Raw genomic sequence first — 20383 nt, 5'->3', positions numbered from 1 at the left:
AATATTAAAAAAATCCTGTAGCCACATTCTTAACCATTACAATATTATAACCTCTCCCAGAAGCCCTAAATTTCTACCATTACAGGGCTCAGCATTCAGTCTCTGAGGGGGTGGACCCCGACACTCCTCTAAAAGGTTCACCATCACTAGTATAAGTGGAGAGAATGTTGGAGTCTGGAAGAGCTGAATTCAGATTTGGCTCCCAGCATGAGCTATGTGACCCTGGGCCTAGAGTGGTGATAAGGCAGGAAGGCCAATAAGAAGACTTAAAGTAAGCAAACAGTTACTGTGTGAATGAAGACAAGGATCCAGATAGGATAGATGTGAAGGTAAATATGTTAAGATTTGGCCACTGATTTGACTTACAGGGAGTATAGTGAAGGCAAGAGTGAGTTTAGGATATGTGATGACTGAAATTCTTCAGGCAGTATTTATTATTTTAAAAATTAATTTATTAATTGACCACTCAAGACAATCTAAACTGGCCAGTTGACTCCTTCCACAATCCCAACAGATGTCAAAGAGAGAAAGTGGGGCAAGAGTGAGACAAGAGAGCAAACTCTACTTGTAAGGTCACTTCTCAGTCCCTCCCCTCATCATCCCAAAACATCTCTGATTGGTAAATAGCTACTGATGAGGAGGACTCAGGGAAGGGACCCCAACTCCACTCTCATTGCTTCATCACAGGAAGAGCTGGCTCTAAGGAGGACACCAACACACTCTTCCCCACCACCATGTGGCTGCCTCAGTTCAAGATGGTAGCAGAGCACCCTCTTAATTGGGGTTCTCCATGGCTCCCTGCCTTGTTCTTAATCCTATTATCTTTTTTTAGATCTAAACAAAAGTTTCCAATCCATTTTCATAGCCTATAGGAAAAAATGCTTCATCCAGACCTTAAAATTATATTGTTTCAGCCTTTCCTTGGGGGAGAACGAGGTCAAATTATTTCATAATTCGATATTAATTTTTCACAGATAAATGTTTTATCCTAACAGAAGTTACCAATGTAGGATCCTAGAAGGACAGTGGCTTGCCTTTGACAGAAATAGCGAAGGTCAAGAGGGGGAGGTTATAGGAGAAAAATGGGTGGGTTTATTTGGGGATTACATTGAGTTTAAGATGGTTTCAGGAAACCTAACTTAAAATGTCTGGTAGGCAGCTAGTGATCTGAGCCTGAAGCTCTGAGAAAGGAGAGCCTGGACCTGGATGGCTAAAGAGAGCCCAGCTAACATGCCATACCACCGCCCCAAGGGAAATCAGGGGGCCAAGGCCATGCACGCCATAGACTGCATTCTGCTCCCCCCTGGAGGGAAACACCAGCAGCAAAGCAAGCCCAGATTTGAGGATGGAAGCCTTGCCCAGACCATTTTTCAAAGCTAGCCTCTCGGGCAGGGGTATCTCTCTCCTTTTACCTCACCAGCATCCATATTCCCTCTATCCCTTCCACCCCTCCATTCCCTGTTACAAAACCTTCCTTATCCCCTGTACTTCTTCTGTCCCTACAGTTCCTTCAACTATGACACCAGCCCAGGGGCCAGTTGAGGGGGAACATCAACAACTTATAAAAACAGGTTCCTGGAGGCCATTTCCTTTGTGTTTCTTTTTATTTTACAAGAAATCAATCATTCACACAATGAAAACAAGATACCCTCCAATCAAGTCCTTAACAGTTAGAAAAGTAAACATTTGTTGAGACAATGTACAATAAATCGCACTTTTCATAGCAAGCATTTACATTGATAATTGTACCATACATAATACATGGATTTATGGAAAACGTCTAATTGTCAGTGGTCAGCGATTTGGGGAACGATATGGTCCGCAGGATTCTTCTTGTAAGCCTTTAAAGGGTTTGCACTTGGAGGGGGGAGAGGGAAATATGAGTCAACTCATTTGTTTTAGAGGTTTGGATGAGTCATAGGAACAGTATAGGAAAGCAATGAGCACGAAGGTGATTTCTTTCATTTCCTGGGCAGTATAAAAACAGGTATGGTGGGGGGGGGGGGGGAGAGGAAGAAGGGTGGGCTTGAGAAGGAAATCTTTTTTTTTTTAACCTCATTTAGACTACAAGATCCATGAATTATGTAAAATACTAAAAATAGAAAAACTGGTGCAAAATGCTATTAAGATATCTTAGATTCTGGGATCACCTCCAGCATCAGTCCTCTGCTTTGATGACACTAGTCCTTCGATGTATTTATATTATTGTAATTCAGTTTCATAGTTATTAGTCTGTGACTAATATGTAGTTTTCTCCAAATTACATACAATGAAACCCTTTACACATTCAATAATTCCCACTGGGGAAAAAAAAAAGGAATTTCTGAAAAAATTCCCTATCCAACTTATTTTGCAGATGAAAACATTCCTAATAAAACCTTCCAGAAAAATCTGTAGTACAAATTAAGGAAAATAAGGAAATGACATTAATGGTTCTGTTTTACTAACAGATTCCCCTGGTGATGTGCTAGACCTTAATTCTGTATCTGAGGATATTTACCCAATTTTCAAATCCTAACTCCAGATCTTTTCAAGCGCAGAGCTTTCTACATAGTTCCAGCTTAATGGCTTTGGTAGGGTTGAGGATATTCCATAGAAAGTATCCATTCCAGTATTATACGGCTACCTTACGTGAAAGAAAAAGAAGCCCCTCACTTAAGGATGAATTAATGCTGTAACAACTTCAGCCAAAGGAGAAGACATGAACGTGGCAACCAGAGAAAGGAAGAAGACTTAACAGAGAAACAAGATTGGGCACAGGGTCATTTTCTGATGTTGTCTTGGATTCCTACATGCCTTGACATCTAGGTATGTGTGTGGACACATATTCCACGGGCATAATACACCTTTGATATTTAACTGCTCAGGAAGTCTATCTTAATCTCCAGATTACTGAAGGTTGCCTATTTTTTCTGGAGACAAAACAAGAAAAATATACTATTTGCAAACTTATTTAAGCTTATTAAAGGGAAACCAGGTTGCACAGCGGATAGAGCGCCAGGTCTGGAGTCAAGATGACTCATCTGTTTCCCTGAATTCAAATCTGGCCTCAGACACTAACTAGCTGGATACCCTGTGGCAAGTCACTTAATCTTTTTCCCTATCTGTAAAAAGGAGAAGTAAATGGCAAGCCACTCCTGGATCTCTGCCAAGAAAACCCCAAATGGGGTCACAAAAAAGTCTGATATGACTGAAAAATGACCAAATGACAAAATCATTAAGAGTACAGAGTGATCGTCTTTCTTGATCATTGATCAGAGACTTTTCTAGAGAAGAAAAGCACGTACGGTGCTAAAACACGTTTACTGAGACGCTAGAATCACACAATTGATCTATATCGGTGTTTGATGAACATAGTAGATCAATCAGAAATTACCTTTCAACCAGTAACCTAAGAAAACTTGGGATCTTACAACAAAGTGTGCCTCTCACAAAGTTACGTTTGTAATCCTTATTCTAAATCTCTCTTCTAATATTCTAAGAGTCTTAATATGGCTTATTGGACTCTCAGGGCCAAAAGTTGAGTCGTTCTGGTTTTACATATTTTCTTTCTTTCTAAGAAATTAAGCCATAATGCTATTATTTCCTAATAGAGTGTTTTAAACAAAGTAGGAGAGGCAGAGAAATCAAAACCTTTATATGGAGAAACATTTAAAAAGTTGGAGAAATATAATAAGAGAAGGTAAAACCCTTCATCAGTAAAAAGATGGTTCTAATATGAAAAGTGAGTCCAAACCACTGGAAAAGAATTGTTGATTTACTAGTAGGGAAGATGAAGAGATGTATTGGTTGCCTTGCAAATTAGGGTATATTCCTAACTGGTACATCTACTGATTTTTCTGTAAGCTCTTGAGGAAGGTTAATTAAGATCTCTAAATCAAGTGTCTAGCTAAATAGAACTTCTTGTGAGATGGATCCAGACTGTAGGAAGCAATTAAACATATGCACTACTGAATTCAGCTTTGTTTTCTCTGACCTCTAAAAAAAACTTTAAAGAAATAAAAATTTTAAGACATATATATAAACTAATTTAATAAAAAGCACACTTTCTTACAATAATGACCAATATGGAAGTATGTTTTGCATGATAATACACATGTGGCCCAGATCAAATTGCATACCATCTCCAACCTAGGTGAGGGAAGGGAGGGAGGGAGACAGTTTAGATCTCACGATTTGGGGAAATGACATTAAAAATTATTACATGTAATTGGGGAAAATAAAATATCTTTGAATTAGAAAAAAATAAATAGTACACTTAATTTTGTACACAAAGAGGGAATTCAGAAATCGTCTCAAAGAAAATGAATCATTTTTCAAAATGTTGTAAACACTGGATTTTGGAGGGGATTTGTTCTACACTGTGCATTTTAGGAAAAGAAAATTGAATTAAGATTAAACAACCATGTCAGAAAAACACTCCATTATGTGTAAGAATTTTCAGGTTGCTCGATTGTTTTTTGGTTGGTTCCTGAAAAGAATCCAAGTGAAAAGAAGGGCAGTTTACATAATTCTCTAAAATTAACTGACATCAATCAGTTACTCAACAAGAATTTATTAAGGTTCTCCCACAGTCCGGGCATCGTGCTAGGTACCAGAGACACAAAGACGAAAACGAAGCTGTCCCTGCCCTCTCTGGAATGCAGATCTTTTCAAAGCTTCATTTGTCTCTTGGTCATAAAGTTGAGAGTGATATTCCAACATAGGAGATGAAAATCACATCTTATGTATCAAACTTTGGTCCTTTCTAAATCTTGCTTGGTTCCTGCTGCTGGTGGCAAATGCATACTTCATCCTGGGACAGACTAAACTCCTGGCACAGAAGGCCATGCCACGCATCACTGTTGGCACTGGATAGGAGAGGAAGCAACTCAGCACGGTTGACAGAAGTCACTGAAAGCACTAAACGGAATTCTGAAATGTCTTCACTTTCCTTTCAAAACAAGTCAACAGCTTCTAAATTTGTACAACATATAGATATTTTTTCTCCATCAAATATACATTGAGTTGCATTCGTTTTATTTAAAATTAAAGTGCTGTTCTTGTCAGAAAAAAATAACAAAAATTATGTAAAATTTTAATATTCACTCACTTCTACATAAACTCTTTTAATGTAATCAAAATATAACTTCTAATATCAAGTTATACACACCCATTCTGGGATGCAAAAAGTCAACTGAACCTCAAGACTGGCCAGCTGAGTCCAAATATCAGTTTAGATGGGAGGATTTGAATATTTGGGGGGGGGGAGTGGAGACGGTGGGGAATGAGGAATCTCTTGAGATTACACACGGTCCATATAACTGTTCTGGAAGCATCTACAAGACTACTGCCCAAGTCTGAATGGGCAGCAACACAGCAACTTTATTTTTTTTCTTCTCAACTAAGGAAAACCTTACAGTTCAAGCCCAATTCTGCTGGTTCTGAGAAGTGGAAGGCAATAGGGGAGCTCCATGGGATCAGACTCCAGAAGAAATGAGCCTCCTCCACTTGGCTGGCAATCAAGGTGATGGAGTTTATGGGACTCAAAGCAGAAATGCCAAATAAATTCAACAGATCTGACTAGATATTTCACGGAAGTTAATGCATTAAGTTAAAAAGTGCCATTTTATACAGATAGCATTTTCTAGCCATTATTATGATACTTTGAAGAAGAGAATATACTTTAAAAACCAGATTATAGGCAACACTCAAGTCAAAGCTGACACACTGATGAACTAGATAGTATGACCATCACATTACAAGTTAATACATTCAAAGTGTATAAGTTCAGTTTACCAAAAAGGTTCTTATTACTCAAAATGTGAAGGGCCACTAACAGTGGCTAAAATAGCTTTCACAATTTACAGTGTTTTACATGGTTTTCATTTCTTGATAAATGTTTTCATGAAAAATGTCAGGCAAAACCATCCTTCTTTGAAGGAGCCCTATTTGAGTCGGATCTGAAGAATTCAATCTTAGGTAAACAATGAGTTTTTTTCATAAATGGTTACAGTTGAGGGATTATTTTTTAGGATTAAAACTTCCTTTTAGGGTAAGCGGGCAAGACATTTCCTACAAATGAATTTCATTAAATTCTTTAGGATGAAACTATCATTTGATTTCTGCTTAATCTTCTGAAAGTAAAATATGGCAGAAATTAGAGTCCCACTGGCACCACAGCTTCAGATCCTTTGCAAACAAGATGCTTGACAATGAAGCCAATGATGAATATTAATCAACTTTATTGTACAGACTTGATGGAAGAATTAATTTGGGTTAAGAGCAAATAGGTCCAGAGGACCCTTTTACTGTTGAACAGATAAGAAAATGGAAAACTTAATACACAACTAACCTGTTTGGCCAAGGCTGGAAAAATTCCTGGCAAGGGCCTTTTTATATAGACGTGCTAAATATAATTTGAAAACATTTCCATCAAATTTTAAACAATAGTTTACCTTTCAGCGAAATAACTATTTCTATAAACATTTTATATTCAATCAAAAAATGCTACAAATGCCTTTGCACCTCTCCATCTTTGGGATAAAAAGGGCACATTTTCAGAGTTACAGAAATCAGGAAGAGTTACACAGCATAAGACTAAAAGGTTTCAAAGTTGGCCTTTTCCTCCCATTTCCATACCTTAAACACAAAATTAGAGTTTTCTCAGCAAGTGCCATAAAAACTAAATGAAATGAATTCACTTGTCTTGTTCTCCTACTTCCTTTTCATTCATTAGCTCCAAATTCCCTACCAAGCCCAGCAGTTGAAGCTGGTATTTCTAGGTGCTCTGGTGACTCTTCTAAAGCTACCGCTCACAAAATAGCCTTTGCACTACACTTCCCCTCGACTGTCACACTTGAGGCCATGCACACAGGCCGATCTCGAGATTCATGGTTGGAGTTCTTAAAGGAACGGAGGCCAAGATGATAGAGGCTTTATTTAAGTTTACTGAAACCCCAGTTCCCTTGCTCTAGTGGGCATGCCAGAAAACAAAGGATAGGAGAGCCTCTGGAGCATCCAGCATCTATGTAAGGTGCTCATTTCCAAATGAACCCAACAGAAAATAATTTTTTTTTTAAATGAATCCTTTCAGGAGACTGGTCTGTGGTCATTTTTCTTCCAAAAGCAAAGTGCTTCTCTGTAGGATGTTACCATCCCTCTTGTAAACTACCAGGATCACATCTAGGATAAGACCTAGACAGTGGTCACGGCCGGCCCCTACAATGTGCTTTATTTTAAGTTTAAGTCCTGAAAATGATCAAGGCTTAAATTTCAATCTTTTTTCTTCCCTGACTGATACCCCATCTCCCACCATGTCAACCTGGAAATAGAAAAAAAAAATCTACTTTTTTAGGCAAGATATAAAATAATTAGGAATAATTAGTTCTAAATAAAACATTTAGCTCTGATTTATTTATTTTCCAACTTAACATCTAGCTATAATAAAATAAGGTGTAAAAAGGCTGATGGTGGTTTTCGGTGAGGGAGGTGGAAAATAGATATTCAACATAAAACAGGACTCTAAATAACTTTCCTTTGAAAAGCGTCACACCAGATGAATGAGAGATGCTGAAGGATTTCAGTTCGAGGCTTGCCCTCTGGCTTTCCTTAGTTTCCCTCAGAGAGACACTGGGACAATCTGCTAGGGCTTCAGTTGCTTGATTGGTTGTATTCTTGTGCATGGAATATGGCAGGAACTACGTGCTCTCTTTGGGTGGCTGGGACGGCTGAGGCTGCTGGGGTGGCTGTGTGCCTGTGGCTGTTTTGATAGAGTTCAGGGTTTTGCTAAACCAAGAGTTTTTTGCAGCTTGAATTTCATTCATGAGGGCTCCTCTCTGGTGTTCAAGCTCCTAAAGAAAGAAAGAAAGAAAGATAATCACCTGAATATGGGAGATATTTTTCCTCTGCATATGAAACCTTTTCTGTAGAAGCTATTTGGCTATTTCTAGACCACCAAGGATGCCAGCAGCTTTCCTTCTCTCCTTCCCTTTCTTCCTATCCACTCATTCACTCCCTCCTTCCCTCCCTTCCTTCATGTCCATGATGGAAGTACAACAGACATTCATGGGCCTGATCCCATTGCTGAGTAGCAGGGGAGCTCTGACCAGCTCCATGTACAACCTGGGCTGGTTTGCCCCTCCTCAGGCAGCCTGGTGGGCCTCCAATCCTAAAGTAGCACCACATTGCTATGGGATTTCAGATATACACTGGATCAGATTTAGCCCTATTGCAGCTTAGAACTCTTGAGTTCAAGTGACCCAGCACCATCCTCACTAGTACACATATGTGTCATTATGGAGGAAATTTTCCCTAAAGGACATTAATTTACATTAATATAAGAAGAGATTGGGTTGAAGAGAATTTTGCAAGACTGAAAAGGTGCTTAAAAGAAAGATGGGTAACCAGAGAGAAGAAAACTTGAAATTAAGCCTTCAATATTTCTTCCACTTTTAGAATGTTTAATTCTTTTTAGTAAGACATATGCCTAGTTTTAAAAACTCACAGAACCAGTGGGTATACATCCATCTGTCCATCCACCCATCCATCCATCCACCCATCCTCCCACCCATCCATCCATCCATCCATCCATCCATCCATCCACCCATCCTCCCACCCATCCATCCATCCATCCATCCATCCATCCACCCATCCATCCACCCACCCTCCCATCCATCCATCCACCCATCCACCCACCCACCCACTCACCCACCCATCCACCCATCCACCCATCCATCCATCCATCCACCCATTCACCCATCCATCCACCCATCCACCCATCCATCCACCCACCCACCCATCCACCCATCCATCCATCCATCCATCCACCCATCCACCCATCCACCCATCCACCCATCCATCCATCCACCCACCCACCCATCCACCCATCCACCCACCCATCCATCCCGAGGATCTGTGATTTGATCATCTACAGCATGTGGTCTCTGTGGGATGCCATGACTGAAAAATTCACTATTTTGTGGCCAACGTGGCGATGAGTCTGCTTTTAGCCAGACCAACCAGTCCTTTACCAAGAGACACACAGAGTCCATTAAAGGGCCCACAGTTAGCCTTTCCAGCTTGATAGGAATATACTCCAAGCCATGACGAGGCAACCAAGGAGGGCTCTGATAAGTAACAAGTGCCTGCTCCTTTCTTAGCTGTGTTTAAAATAGATGGAGTCAAAGGCAAGGGTTCAAGAGAGGAGAGGAGCTGAGCACTTGGCGTGGGAATGGGCGGGCCAGTGCCCTGAAATCCCTCCGCCTCACATGGCAGCTACGAGGGCTTCCTCAGTGAGTCTGTGAGCGAGGCACCAACCTGGATTTTACATTTTGCCTCCACCAGCTGCAGCTTGGTCTGGGCCAATTCCAGCTCCATTTCCCGTAGTTGTTTCTTGAGTGAGTCCTTTTCATCATCAATCTCGATTCCCTGGTTTTCTTGGCTTATGGCTGATAACTTCAGGGCTCCTTCCTTATTGAAAATCTCACTGCAGTGCTTGCATGCCATCACCTTGCCCTGAAACATCCAAGCGGATAACTGGTTATATCTCAGTTCATGGCAAGGCACGTCCCCCAGAATGCTGTTGTGTTTGTTGTTGGCTTAGAGGGAGGCTGCAGGCGCAGGCACTATATAGTGGGAGGAGGAGCGGACCTGTAGCTGGGACATCTGTGCTCGCGTTCTGTATTTGCTCTGAGTCTCGGTTCTTCCATATGTAAAGTTAGAGGATTGCACTAGATAATCTTTAAACTCCATTTAGTTCAAATCTTACCGGACTACGATCTTTCTGACATGCAGGAGTTTATTATTCTGTACTAGGAATTTTTCTTATATTTCAAAATATAAAATAACAGCCCTGGAAAAAGTCTACAAGACCATCCAGTGCATTTTCTTGGAATCTGACAGCATGATATCCTAAGCATCCAAGACTAACAATATTCTCCTCCAAGAGAAGAGGAAGAGGGGACAGCTGAGTGGCTCATGGATAGAGCCAGGCCTAGAGATAGGAGGTCCTGGGTTCAAATCTGGCCTCAGACACTTCCTAGCTGTGTGACCCTGGGCAAGTCACTTGACCCCCATTGCCTAGCCCTTACCACTCTTCTGCCTTGGTACCAATACACAGTCTTGACTCCAAGACGGAAGGTAAGGGTTTAAAAAAAAAGAAAAGAAAAGAAAAAGCAGGCCTGGCGAGGTTAAGGGACCTCCTCAAAGTCACACAGGCTAACTAGGCCAGAACTCGGTAAATCCAATCTACACGACGCTGTTTTTGTTCCCCCTCTCTGATCCCCCCAAAAAGAATCAGAGATGAATGGAGGAATACAACGGAGATATCACCATTTTTTTCAGTAATGCCTGAATCAGTTCTTCATCATGTAAACTCATAATTCTACTTGGAAAAATAACGCATTCCCAACATATTAAATGCCCTCATTAAAAATGTGAACATAAAAGCCGCTGTACAGCCAAATAATAGTTGGGGGATTTCTGTATCCCCACCCCCTTTCATTGGTATCCACGCTGGAGAGTTGCACAGCTCCTTACGAGAAAATGCCACTTCTATTTAGAATTTGCTCCCCCCAATTAAATGAAAGTTTTGCAAATTTAACACGTAAATAAAAAAGCTGACCACGAGGTGGCAGCATACAAGCGGACTCGGAGGGGCTGATCTGGGTTTAGGAAGGATCTGCTCCATCGCCTGTTTCCCCACAGCGGTTATGATACTCTATGGGGCTTTAAGAACGCCCGGCCCTCAGGGAAGTGGCCGGCCGGACCAATGGCTTCTGTCCTCCTTTATCGCTTGCTATGCACAGCCCTCCCGACCACAGGAGGTACGAGCTTGGGGCTCAGTAGCCCGGAATGAGCCCGCGCAGACCCTGCCAATCGGGGGCGCTTCATGGATGGGGCCACGTGGGGCGGAGGTGCTTCCCTGGCGCTCAAGGTTCATCCTCTTACTTTGACAACTTCCAGTTCCTCCTTGTTGGCCGCTTGCTGTTTTTCTAGTCTGGTACTCAACTGGGAGCAGATCTAAAGGAGAGAAAAAGAGTTTCTTTGTTGGAAAAGGTCAGCTTTCTTCTAGATTGTGTGCCGCGGCTAAAGGCGGCTTGTAGGGAGCAGGGGAGTCTGGGAAGCGCTCAGCTCATGGGGGTTTCACGCTGGCCCAGGGAGGGAGGCGCTGGTATTATTCTCATTTAACAGAGGAGGAGGCCGAGGCTGAGAAAGGGGCAGGGATTTGTCCTGGGTCGGACGGCCAGAAGAGGCCGGGGGCAGGATTTGAACTTTGATCTTTAAGATTCCAACTCGGATGCTTTATCCAGCACGCCACCCAGCGGCGATCCGACAACAGAGCACGGACCGGAAGGGCGAGCTCCCTTGGGTTGTGTCGTTTCACTGACTCCCGGCTCGCGGAGTGACTTCGTTTCAGCCTGGAACCAAGCCACCAGCTAATTCTCCCGAGCCTCAACTTACTGTTCCGGCTGGAACCTGACTAGCTACTGCACTGGATAAGCTGCCGCGTCCAGAACCCCAAGGGTGTCCTTTGAGGAGAAATACCCGAATTAGGCGTCTGGTCAGAAATGAGCTGTCCCCAGGCAATGGGAATAGCCAGTAAGTTCAGGCTCTGGAGGCGGAAAGGGCTCTCTGTGGTGATGGACTCCAGCAGTAAAACTGCCGACCTCCTTCTCATCCTCGGACGGGCGCCATCACGAAACCCGTGGGATGATGGCATCACGTTCTGTGGCTACACAGAAACCCTCGCAGTAATCAAGACTCTTAGGGGCAAAGGGCAACTTGGAAAGGGGCGATCTTTTCCATCAACATGTTGCTAACAAAACAGTGACAGCCAGAAGGATCAAGTCTCAGCTGCAAAAAAGTTCTGTCTACTCGAGGGGCTCAAGATCTGAACTGGGCCCTGCCGGTAGGAGGATTCTCATCGACCCCATGCTCGGATAGTGTCAACTAACTTTAAAAACAGGCTGCAAGAGCATGAAGTGGGGTGGCAGTAGCCTTATGCAAAAAAAGAAAAGTCCCCAAAGGCGGCCAGTTGCCCTTCCTGATATCAGAAATTCTAGGTTTCCTGGTCACTCAAGGGCCTGCCAAGTAAAAACAAAAGCTCCAAAATGAGCCGTGGATGAAGGGCAATTCTGCGTACAGATGGAGTCAAGGAGCCTAAGGTGGACATGCATGGGCCACTGTGGCAAGGCCCACATCTCATCACGCAAGATAGCCGTGCATCCAGATAGCCTGTTTTTATTCCAGGCATTCTTCCCTACCCAGTGATCTCTTCCCTAAAACCACAGAAAAAACCACAAAACTTAAGCTTCTAAACTCCTTGAAAACAGAAAGCAGCACTTAACCACACGGAATCTCCCACGCATCCTTAATAAAGGGTTGCCTGTGGAGGGGATATGACTGAGGAGAGACTCTAAATGAACACCTTAATGGAAATACCAACCACATGGAAAAGAGTTTGGACCGAGGACACATGTGATACCCAGAGGAATCACGCATCGCCAGTGGGAGGGGTGGGGGCGGAGGGAAGAAAATGACCTCACGGAATAATGTTTGAAAATGACCAAATAAAATCATGTTTAAAACAAATCAACAAAAAAAAAAATAAAGGGTTGCCTGAATGAAGATGAATGGACATTTGCTCAATCTAATTTTAAAAACTTAAAAATCTCTTATGGAAAGAAAAAGAGAGAGTTTCTGATGGCCTCTTAAGAGAAGAGAAGGTGGTCTGTTTATACCTGTTTATACTCAGCAATGATTGCTGTTGTTTTCTTTATTTCAGATTCTGCCTTCTCGAGCTGTCTCCTGAAGACTTCTTTTAGCTAGCAAGAACAAGAAGGAAAGAAAGAAGGTATAGCCAATGATCAGATTAGTTTCACAAATACCTTTCTTTAAGTCTTGCCAATCAAACAATCAATAACCATAACAATAAGAACAATAAATGCAAATGATCATTACTGCAGCTAGGGCTCAATTTTCTGAATTCCCATCCTCCTCAAAGATATAATAAAGCTTGCCTCTTTTCTTGGAAAAGATTTCTCTGTGAACCTCAATAAAAGGTCAATAAACAATTAGTAAGCACCTACTATGTGCCAGGCACTATGCCAAGCCCCGAGGATACCAAAAGGGCAAAAGACAGTCCTTGCCTTCAGGGAACTTACAATCTAATGAATGGGGGAAGACAAAAGACACAGAAAAAGCTGAAAAGTGTGTCTGTGTGGGGGATGACAGTTAGTGAGCAATATCATTGTAATATTCATTATGTTTATTATTTGATAATTGATACTACTAGATAAATACAGTTATTGCTTATCCAGACACTCGGAAGTCTTAACAGAAATTCAAAATTCCTGAAAAGTAGAAGTCTTCTCCTTCCCACTCTGCAGTTGTCTGCTTCCGTCTTCCTGGGAAGACACTCATTTTCTGAGTCCCTAGACAGCGCAGTATTATACCTGAGCCCTGAATAAGGAAATAAGTTTGTGTGTGCCCCTAGGTGGCCACCAGCCCTGGCTGCTCCACTCCTGGAGGTGAAGGAAGGAGGTGACAACAGCCAGAGAGGCAGCCAGTGAGCCGGAGCTTGGGTTCCACAGAAGGAGGCATGCCGGCACCTGGATTCTCACAGGGAATGATTACAATATAATTATACATCCTGCATTTAAAACCACAGCTTGAAAGCAGCAGAATTTTAGGTGCAGCAGCATTCGTGTGGGAGAGCCCTGAGAAGGTGAGCTCTGCTCTGCCAAGCTCCTGGACAAGAGGATTCTGTTCAATATGATTGTACATTAGTCCAAATGAATGAAGAAAGAGCATCTTCTGGTGCCGTTGCCTGTATTATTAATGAGCCGGGCTAGAGATTCACTAATTTGTAAAACACTGTAATTTACAGCTGGTTTCCCTATAATTAGAGCTTGTTTGTGAGATCCCATCATGCTTGTTACCTCCTGAGATTGCTGAGAGCAATCTGTAGATTCTGCTGATACAAGCCTCACTAGTCATATTTATTTCTGTTCTCCAGAATGTGTTAGTTGGAGACATGAACAGCAAATGACACCAAGAAGAGGAAGGGAGACTAGGTACCTGGACAAATACAAATCTTTACCCAGCTGTAGAAATGGATGATGAAAATCCATCGATAGTTCATACCTTCTCTGCCGACAGTCTTTTTTTTTTCCTATCCAAATTAAACCTACCAAAGTTTTCACAAAACAAAAGCCATTAACACCCCACAAAACCCTAAAACTGATTGCCTTAAAGGTGATAGCATTCTGGTTTTGGAGTCTCAAGACCTGGGTTTGATCACTTATATAACCTTGACTAGACAAATAATTTCATCTCCGTGGCCTCAGTTTCCTTACTTGTCAGAATCAATGGCCTTGATAGTCTCTTTCTGCTCCAAATTTGTGATCCTATCATCAAAAGTTTCACCTCCTATCTCTATTGAGGTGGTAACAGATAACAAAATAGACAAGAGACAGGGAGGAAGGTCTATGTTTCAAAGACCTAAAATAATCTGTAAGGCACAAGTCATCTCCAAGGCTCATAAAAGAAATCGGGGTCAGGCAAATGTCCCCAAACCTTTTCTGTCACTCCACTGAAATTAAAATAGCTAGTTAATTTTTATAGCTCTGAGAAAATTCTAAAATTACATGCTACCTTTTAATGACTAAATTTATTGGTAGTTGTTCTGGTTTACCTAGTTTTAAGTCTTTGAAATGCTAGATAGTTAAATATTTAGAATTTATCTCAGAAGAAAACTCAGAATATACAAGTCATTAGAAGTTAATAATCAAGATTTAAGAAGTCTATATATATACTTTACACTTGCTTAGTTCCATTAGTAAAATCTAAGAAAGCACTTCTAAAATTGGCTTTTGGCCAAGGCAATAGTTGGTTGTGAAGAAGATCTAATGCATAAAACAAATCTATGTTAGCTTTTTGGGCCCTTATTTCTGACTCCCAAGATGTAAGGGAGGAAGAGCATTGATGAAGTAATATGTGCTTCCTTGGGAAACCTACTAATTCACAATACTTGGGGCCAAAAGTCTAGTCTATTGCTACTATAATCCTCTATTCCTTTGGAATAGTGGTCTTTTATCAGGTAAGTCTTTACTAGATCACAGGATCATAGATTAGAGCTGGAAGAGACACTGGGAGCCACTGAGTCCAACCCCATCATTTTACTGATAGGGAAATTGAGGCATGGGGAGGTTAAGTGACAGGACCAGGATCACACAAGTAAAAAGTTGCAACTTTCTTTCATGCTATCATGCTGCTGAGTGATAGCCTGAAGTCTGGTCCTCAGAGGATTTTAGAGCACTGATGGGAGCATTTCAGCTTCATGCTCCTAATATGAATGAAGAGAATTTCTCTTGACTGGCTGAAATATTCATGTGTGGCAACTCCCACCAGAAGTCACTTCTGATGGCTTTTAGCTCCATTTTCCAACTATAAGCCACACCAGAAAAGTCATCTATACTAAGAGAGCTTGGTGTCATACATCGCCTTATTAAAGCTCTTGGATTGTGTCTCTTCTGTACTCTGTGTAGAGCCAATAGCCTTACTCAGATACAATTCTGAAGGCAAATCCCAGCAAATGTTCCTATTTCTTTTTGAAAGGCCACACAGAAAGGAGAAAAGACTCCCCACCCCCTGATCCCAATGGAACTCATGATTTTAATGCACAAAGAAGATGATTCTATAGGCTCCCCCCAAAATGCATCCTTGATTTTGAACAAATCTACTGTGAAAGCTTGGTTTATTTGTTTTTTTCTAAAGATATATAGCCCTTCGTCAATAAATTGACTGGAAGAGAGACTCAAAATACCTGAGCAGTTTCTTCCTCTTGTTTCCTCTTCTCTTCTTCAGTTTCCACTAGTCTCTGTTTGGTCAGGAGCAGCTCTTTATTTAAAACATCTGCCTTGTCTTCAGCCTGAAATCACAGGGGAATTTGGTGTCATGAGTGGGCATGTACTTGTAACATTTCCTAGGGTCCTAAGTAGTTTTTCAACACTGGCAAGACTAATTTAAGGTGGAAATTCTATGTAATGTATGTGTTTTTCATACCTTCTTCTCTATTATTTCTAACACAGCTATCCACTCTCCATAACCATGGCTTATTGACACTTTGTTGGGGTGTCTCCCGAGGTGCCCTCTTATGCCCATGGCTCTCTTTTTGCTCTACATACCTTTCTCTTAGGGATAATGACTCCTGCATTGAATTACCTCAGAACCACAGAATTTTAGAGGTGAAAGAACCCTCAGTGTGATCCTTAGTTGAATTCATTGCTGAAAAGGAAACCCGACAATAACAAACCCTACACCAAGTCAACTCACCTCTGCTTAAAGACCTCCATCTTTAGGCAAATGATGCTGAATCCCCCTTATCTGGCCCTCGTTCTTCTTCTGAACTCCAGCTCCTCTTTACCAACTGCTTGCTAGTCTCCCTCTGGAGGTGCCACAAGCAGTTCAAACTCAGTATGTCCCAAATGGAACTTCCCTATTCCATTCAATCCATCACTCTTGCTGACTTCCTTATTTTGATTGAGGGCACTAACATCCTTTTAGTCCCCCAGGTTCAGAACCTAATTCCTTCCTTCCCCCCATATCTGATCAAGTCTTGTCACTCTACCTCTACACCATCCCTTACATCTGTCAATCACCACTAATCTAATTCAGGCGCCAGTAGTACTGCTTCTTTTTCTTCTTTTTCTCCTCCTCCTCTCTTCCTCCTTTTTTATCAATAGAATTTATTTCCAGGTATCTCAGCTCCTTCCTCCCCACACCACAGAAGCAATCATCCATAAAACAGATATGTGTGTATACATGTATATGTATACACACACACATATATAGATTATATCTTTTGTGTTTCCACTTCTTAATTCATTCTTTAGAAATGAACATTAACAAGTTATTCTTCAAATATTAAATCTATAGCTGTATAGAATATTCTCTTGGTTCTGGCTTATTCCACTCTTCATATTTCATGTAGTTCTTTTCAAGTTTAAAAAAATCAATCTATTCATTGTTTCTCATGGCAAAGTAGTATTCCATCACAATCATATACCATGATTCGTTTAGCCATTCCTCAATTGATGGACATTCCTTTGATTTTTAGTTTGTTGCCACCACAAAGAGAGCTGCTATAAATGTTATGAAATGTATAGGTTCTTTCCCCTGATTTCCTTAGAAAATGGAAATGGTCTCAGTGATAATAGTATTGCTATGTCTAAGGGTATACACAGTTTTATAGCTCTCTGGGTATAATTCCAAATTGTTCTCCAAAGTGATTGAACCAGTTCACAGTTCCACCAATAATGTATTAGTGTCCTTCCTTTTCCACATCTCCAATATTTGCCATTTTAGTCAGTCCAATGGGTGTGAGATAATTACCTCAGAAATGTTTTGGATTGCATTTCACTAATCAGTAGTGACTTAGAACATTTTTTCATATACCAATATGTAGCTTTGATTTCTTCATCTGAAAACTCCCCTCTTCCCCATTTATCAACTGGATGGTGGCTTTTATTCCCATAAATTTGACAAAGTTATCCATATTTTAGATAGGACACCTTCATCCAAGAGATCATCTATGAAAAATTTCCCCCAATTTTCTGCTTTCCTTCTAATTTTGGCAACATTTATTTTATTTGTACAAAATCTTTTCAATTTAATGTACTCAATACCTAGTATTTCTCAGTTCCACTTTTACCAGTCACAGGATTGGCATCTCTTTGGTCTTTTCCTTCTCTAATTCATTTTTCATAGATCAATACTGCTAACAGTGCAGATCTGGCCAAGCCATTCCCTTATGCTGAAGCTTCAGTGGTTCCCAATTGCTTCTCAAATAAAATTTAAATTCCTCAGGTCAGGTTGGCATTTAAAGCCTTTCATAATATTGCTCCCACCTTTCTTTTTGAACTCATTCCAATTATTGTCCTTCATGTTCTTCCCACACCTTTGCACAGGCTGCTGGCTAGAATAGCACTTTGTCCTCACCTCTGCCTTTTCACATCTCTAGTATCTTCCCTAGCACAGCACAAGAACTACTTCTTACATAAGGCTTTTCCCAGTTCCCTTAGTGGTTGGTGTCAAAGTCAATCTGCATAAATTTGCATGTTTGCCAGTATATAGGTTCTATTTTTCCAGTGGAATAGAAGCACCTTGTAGGTGGGGATTATTTCATTTTTGCCTCTGTCTACCCAGTGCCTTGCATGCTGAGGGCTGTAAATGAGCATTTGTTGACCTGAATTTAAATACTGTGGACTGTTCTCATCTGTATTCATGTGAAGTTGCTGCAAAGGCTGGCAATTCTCCTCACCCTGTAGCCCAGGAAGACTCTTCTTTGGCATAGGGTGACAGCCACCCATTGTCATGCTGCCATGAGTTTCAGGACTCCACTTCCTGAACATATTGTTGGGCAAAGAGGCCTTTCCTCCTGAAGAACCAGCCCATTCCTCCCAGCTGTGTGCCAGGCTGTCCTGTCTGGGGTGCTGCTCTTTTCTATTAGTTCCTACAGCCATGTTTCATCATTTGAAATTGTGCATCCTCAAGTCTCCTCTGCTCTCTCTGCTTCTTCTTACTCTCCCACTTCAGATTGCCATACAACAATCTAATGACTCTCGTCATCGTCTCTTCTCTGTATGGAAACCCCTACTTGTTCCCAAGCTCTGACAGATGTTGGTGTCATCAAGCCCGCTGGATTTTATTGCTTTTAGGTAACTACCTTATTACATCTAGGATCAAATACAATGTCTTCTTTGTGGCATTTAAAGGTCTTCACAATCTGGCCTCAAATCCCTTGCTGGCCTAATTATAATTTACAGCCCTTCAAATTCCATCCTCTACCATCAAACTGGTCATCTTTCTGGTCTTCATGCATGGAACTCCATTTCCCAACCCTCTCGCTATCTTTGTCCCAGCTTGTCCCTCATGCCTGGAATGCAAGACCTCCTCATTTCCACCTCTTAGAATCCTCCCCTATTCTCAAAGGCTCTCCAGGAAGGCTTTCTGGATCCTTTCCCCCTACCCCCCTCTCCCTGGGCACTTCACCTCTATTCTACATTGACCCACACACCAATAGAAGGTAGGTTCCTCGAGGGCAGGGACTGTTTCATTTCTGTCTTTGTATATCCAGTACTGAATCCAGTGCCTGTCCCAGGATAGACATTTAATATTTTTTGTAATTGGATTGTAGTGACTGGATTTTAGCAATACTTTATGCCCGAGACTACAAAGAAAGACATTCATGGGTGGTTGCCTAAGCAAAATATGTGGACTCGAATTGGAAATCTCTGAATAGAAAGAAGCTTGAAATGCCAAGAGAAAATGTTGGATCCAGAATGCATGTGCGAACAGTGTAAATAACAAATGTCTCAGAAGTGCAAGGACACTCAGCTGAAGCAGCAAGAGGAGGTCAGGTAAGCTGAGCCCAGATGCTAAAGAAATTCTGCAGGTGGAACCCTGATAAACCACCAAGGCTGGGTTCTAATATCTGTGCGAGGAAAACAGTTTCCTCTGAAGACAAAAGAGTTTCAAGCCTTTGGCCTAAGACAAAAGGACTTTACTTCCAAAGTATTCAAGAACTAGAAGTGGAAATGCCTAGAAATAAATGCCCAAACTGGGTACTTTTAATTTTTCCAACTTGTCTAGAAGTTGTAGCCCAAGAATCTCTCCTATGCCAGTAAATAAGCTTGTGTTTTCTGAACGTTGTTTGAATATTCTGAGCCACAGTAGACTTGGATGTGAGATACAGAGTCATTCAGGAGAAGTTCAGGAAAAGACCATGGACTCAGAGGCATGGTCCCTGCAGGAAAAATACTGACACGTTCAGAAGAAACAACCAAAATTCACTCAAGCAGTGGAGAGATCAATTGGGAAGCTTTCTGTTCTTTCTCATGCCACATGTCTAGCCCCACAGGGGTCTATGGTATTGTGAAGCTGTGAGTGGCTACACTCTAGGACTGCACATGTCATTATCCTAGAGGATCGCAATTCTCCACAATGCAACTGTCACATCTTTGTCAGATATTTTGCCACAGTCAAAAATCTGTGGTAAAACAAAGATGCCGTCATTCGTAGGTGTGCCAGAGATTTTGGACAAATGCTATTTTATGTGTATGTGATATATATGTGTGTGTATGTATATATATGGTATCCTCAAAGTCTTAAAGCTTAAATCTGTACTATTTGTGGATGTCCTGTATGTGTATGTATCATTGATTTCTTTTGTCATTCTACATATTTTATGCATTTAAAAACATTATTCTAGGAAGGGGACCACAGGCTTCACCAGAAGGCAATGTGTTCATGGTTACACAAACAAGACTGAGAATCTCAGAATTAGTCCAACTTCTCTTCTCACTCACTTCAGAAATATCTTCTATAGCTCACCTTGGAT

At 41.4% G+C, this 20383-nt stretch overlaps 1 protein-coding gene across 7 annotated transcripts in view; it reads right to left on the bottom strand.

Moving 5' to 3' along the window:
- Positions 1-1585: 1585 nt before the first annotated feature.
- The window catches only part of RABGAP1L (RAB GTPase activating protein 1 like), a 705349-nt gene continuing 686551 nt past the window's right edge, over positions 1586-20383 (bottom strand). For all 7 annotated transcript variants that reach the window (XM_007480823.3, XM_056815569.1, XM_007480824.3 and 4 more), the window contains 5 exons: positions 15809-15913; positions 12723-12806; positions 10930-11001; positions 9298-9495; positions 1586-7832 (listed from right to left, as the gene is read on the bottom strand). In XM_007480823.3, coding sequence (XP_007480885.1) covers positions 7680-7832; positions 9298-9495; positions 10930-11001; positions 12723-12806; positions 15809-15913 — 612 coding nt within the window. In that variant the 3' untranslated portion in view covers positions 1586-7679. The remainder of the gene's footprint in view (positions 7833-9297; positions 9496-10929; positions 11002-12722; positions 12807-15808; positions 15914-20383) is intronic.

Source organism: Monodelphis domestica, chromosome 2, assembly GCF_027887165.1.
Source record: "Monodelphis domestica isolate mMonDom1 chromosome 2, mMonDom1.pri, whole genome shotgun sequence".
In the NCBI taxonomy this organism is placed as follows: domain Eukaryota; kingdom Metazoa; phylum Chordata; class Mammalia; order Didelphimorphia; family Didelphidae; genus Monodelphis; species Monodelphis domestica.
The sequence above is the reverse complement of the archived record's forward strand: the minus strand, read 5'-3'. Positions and strand labels throughout refer to the sequence as shown.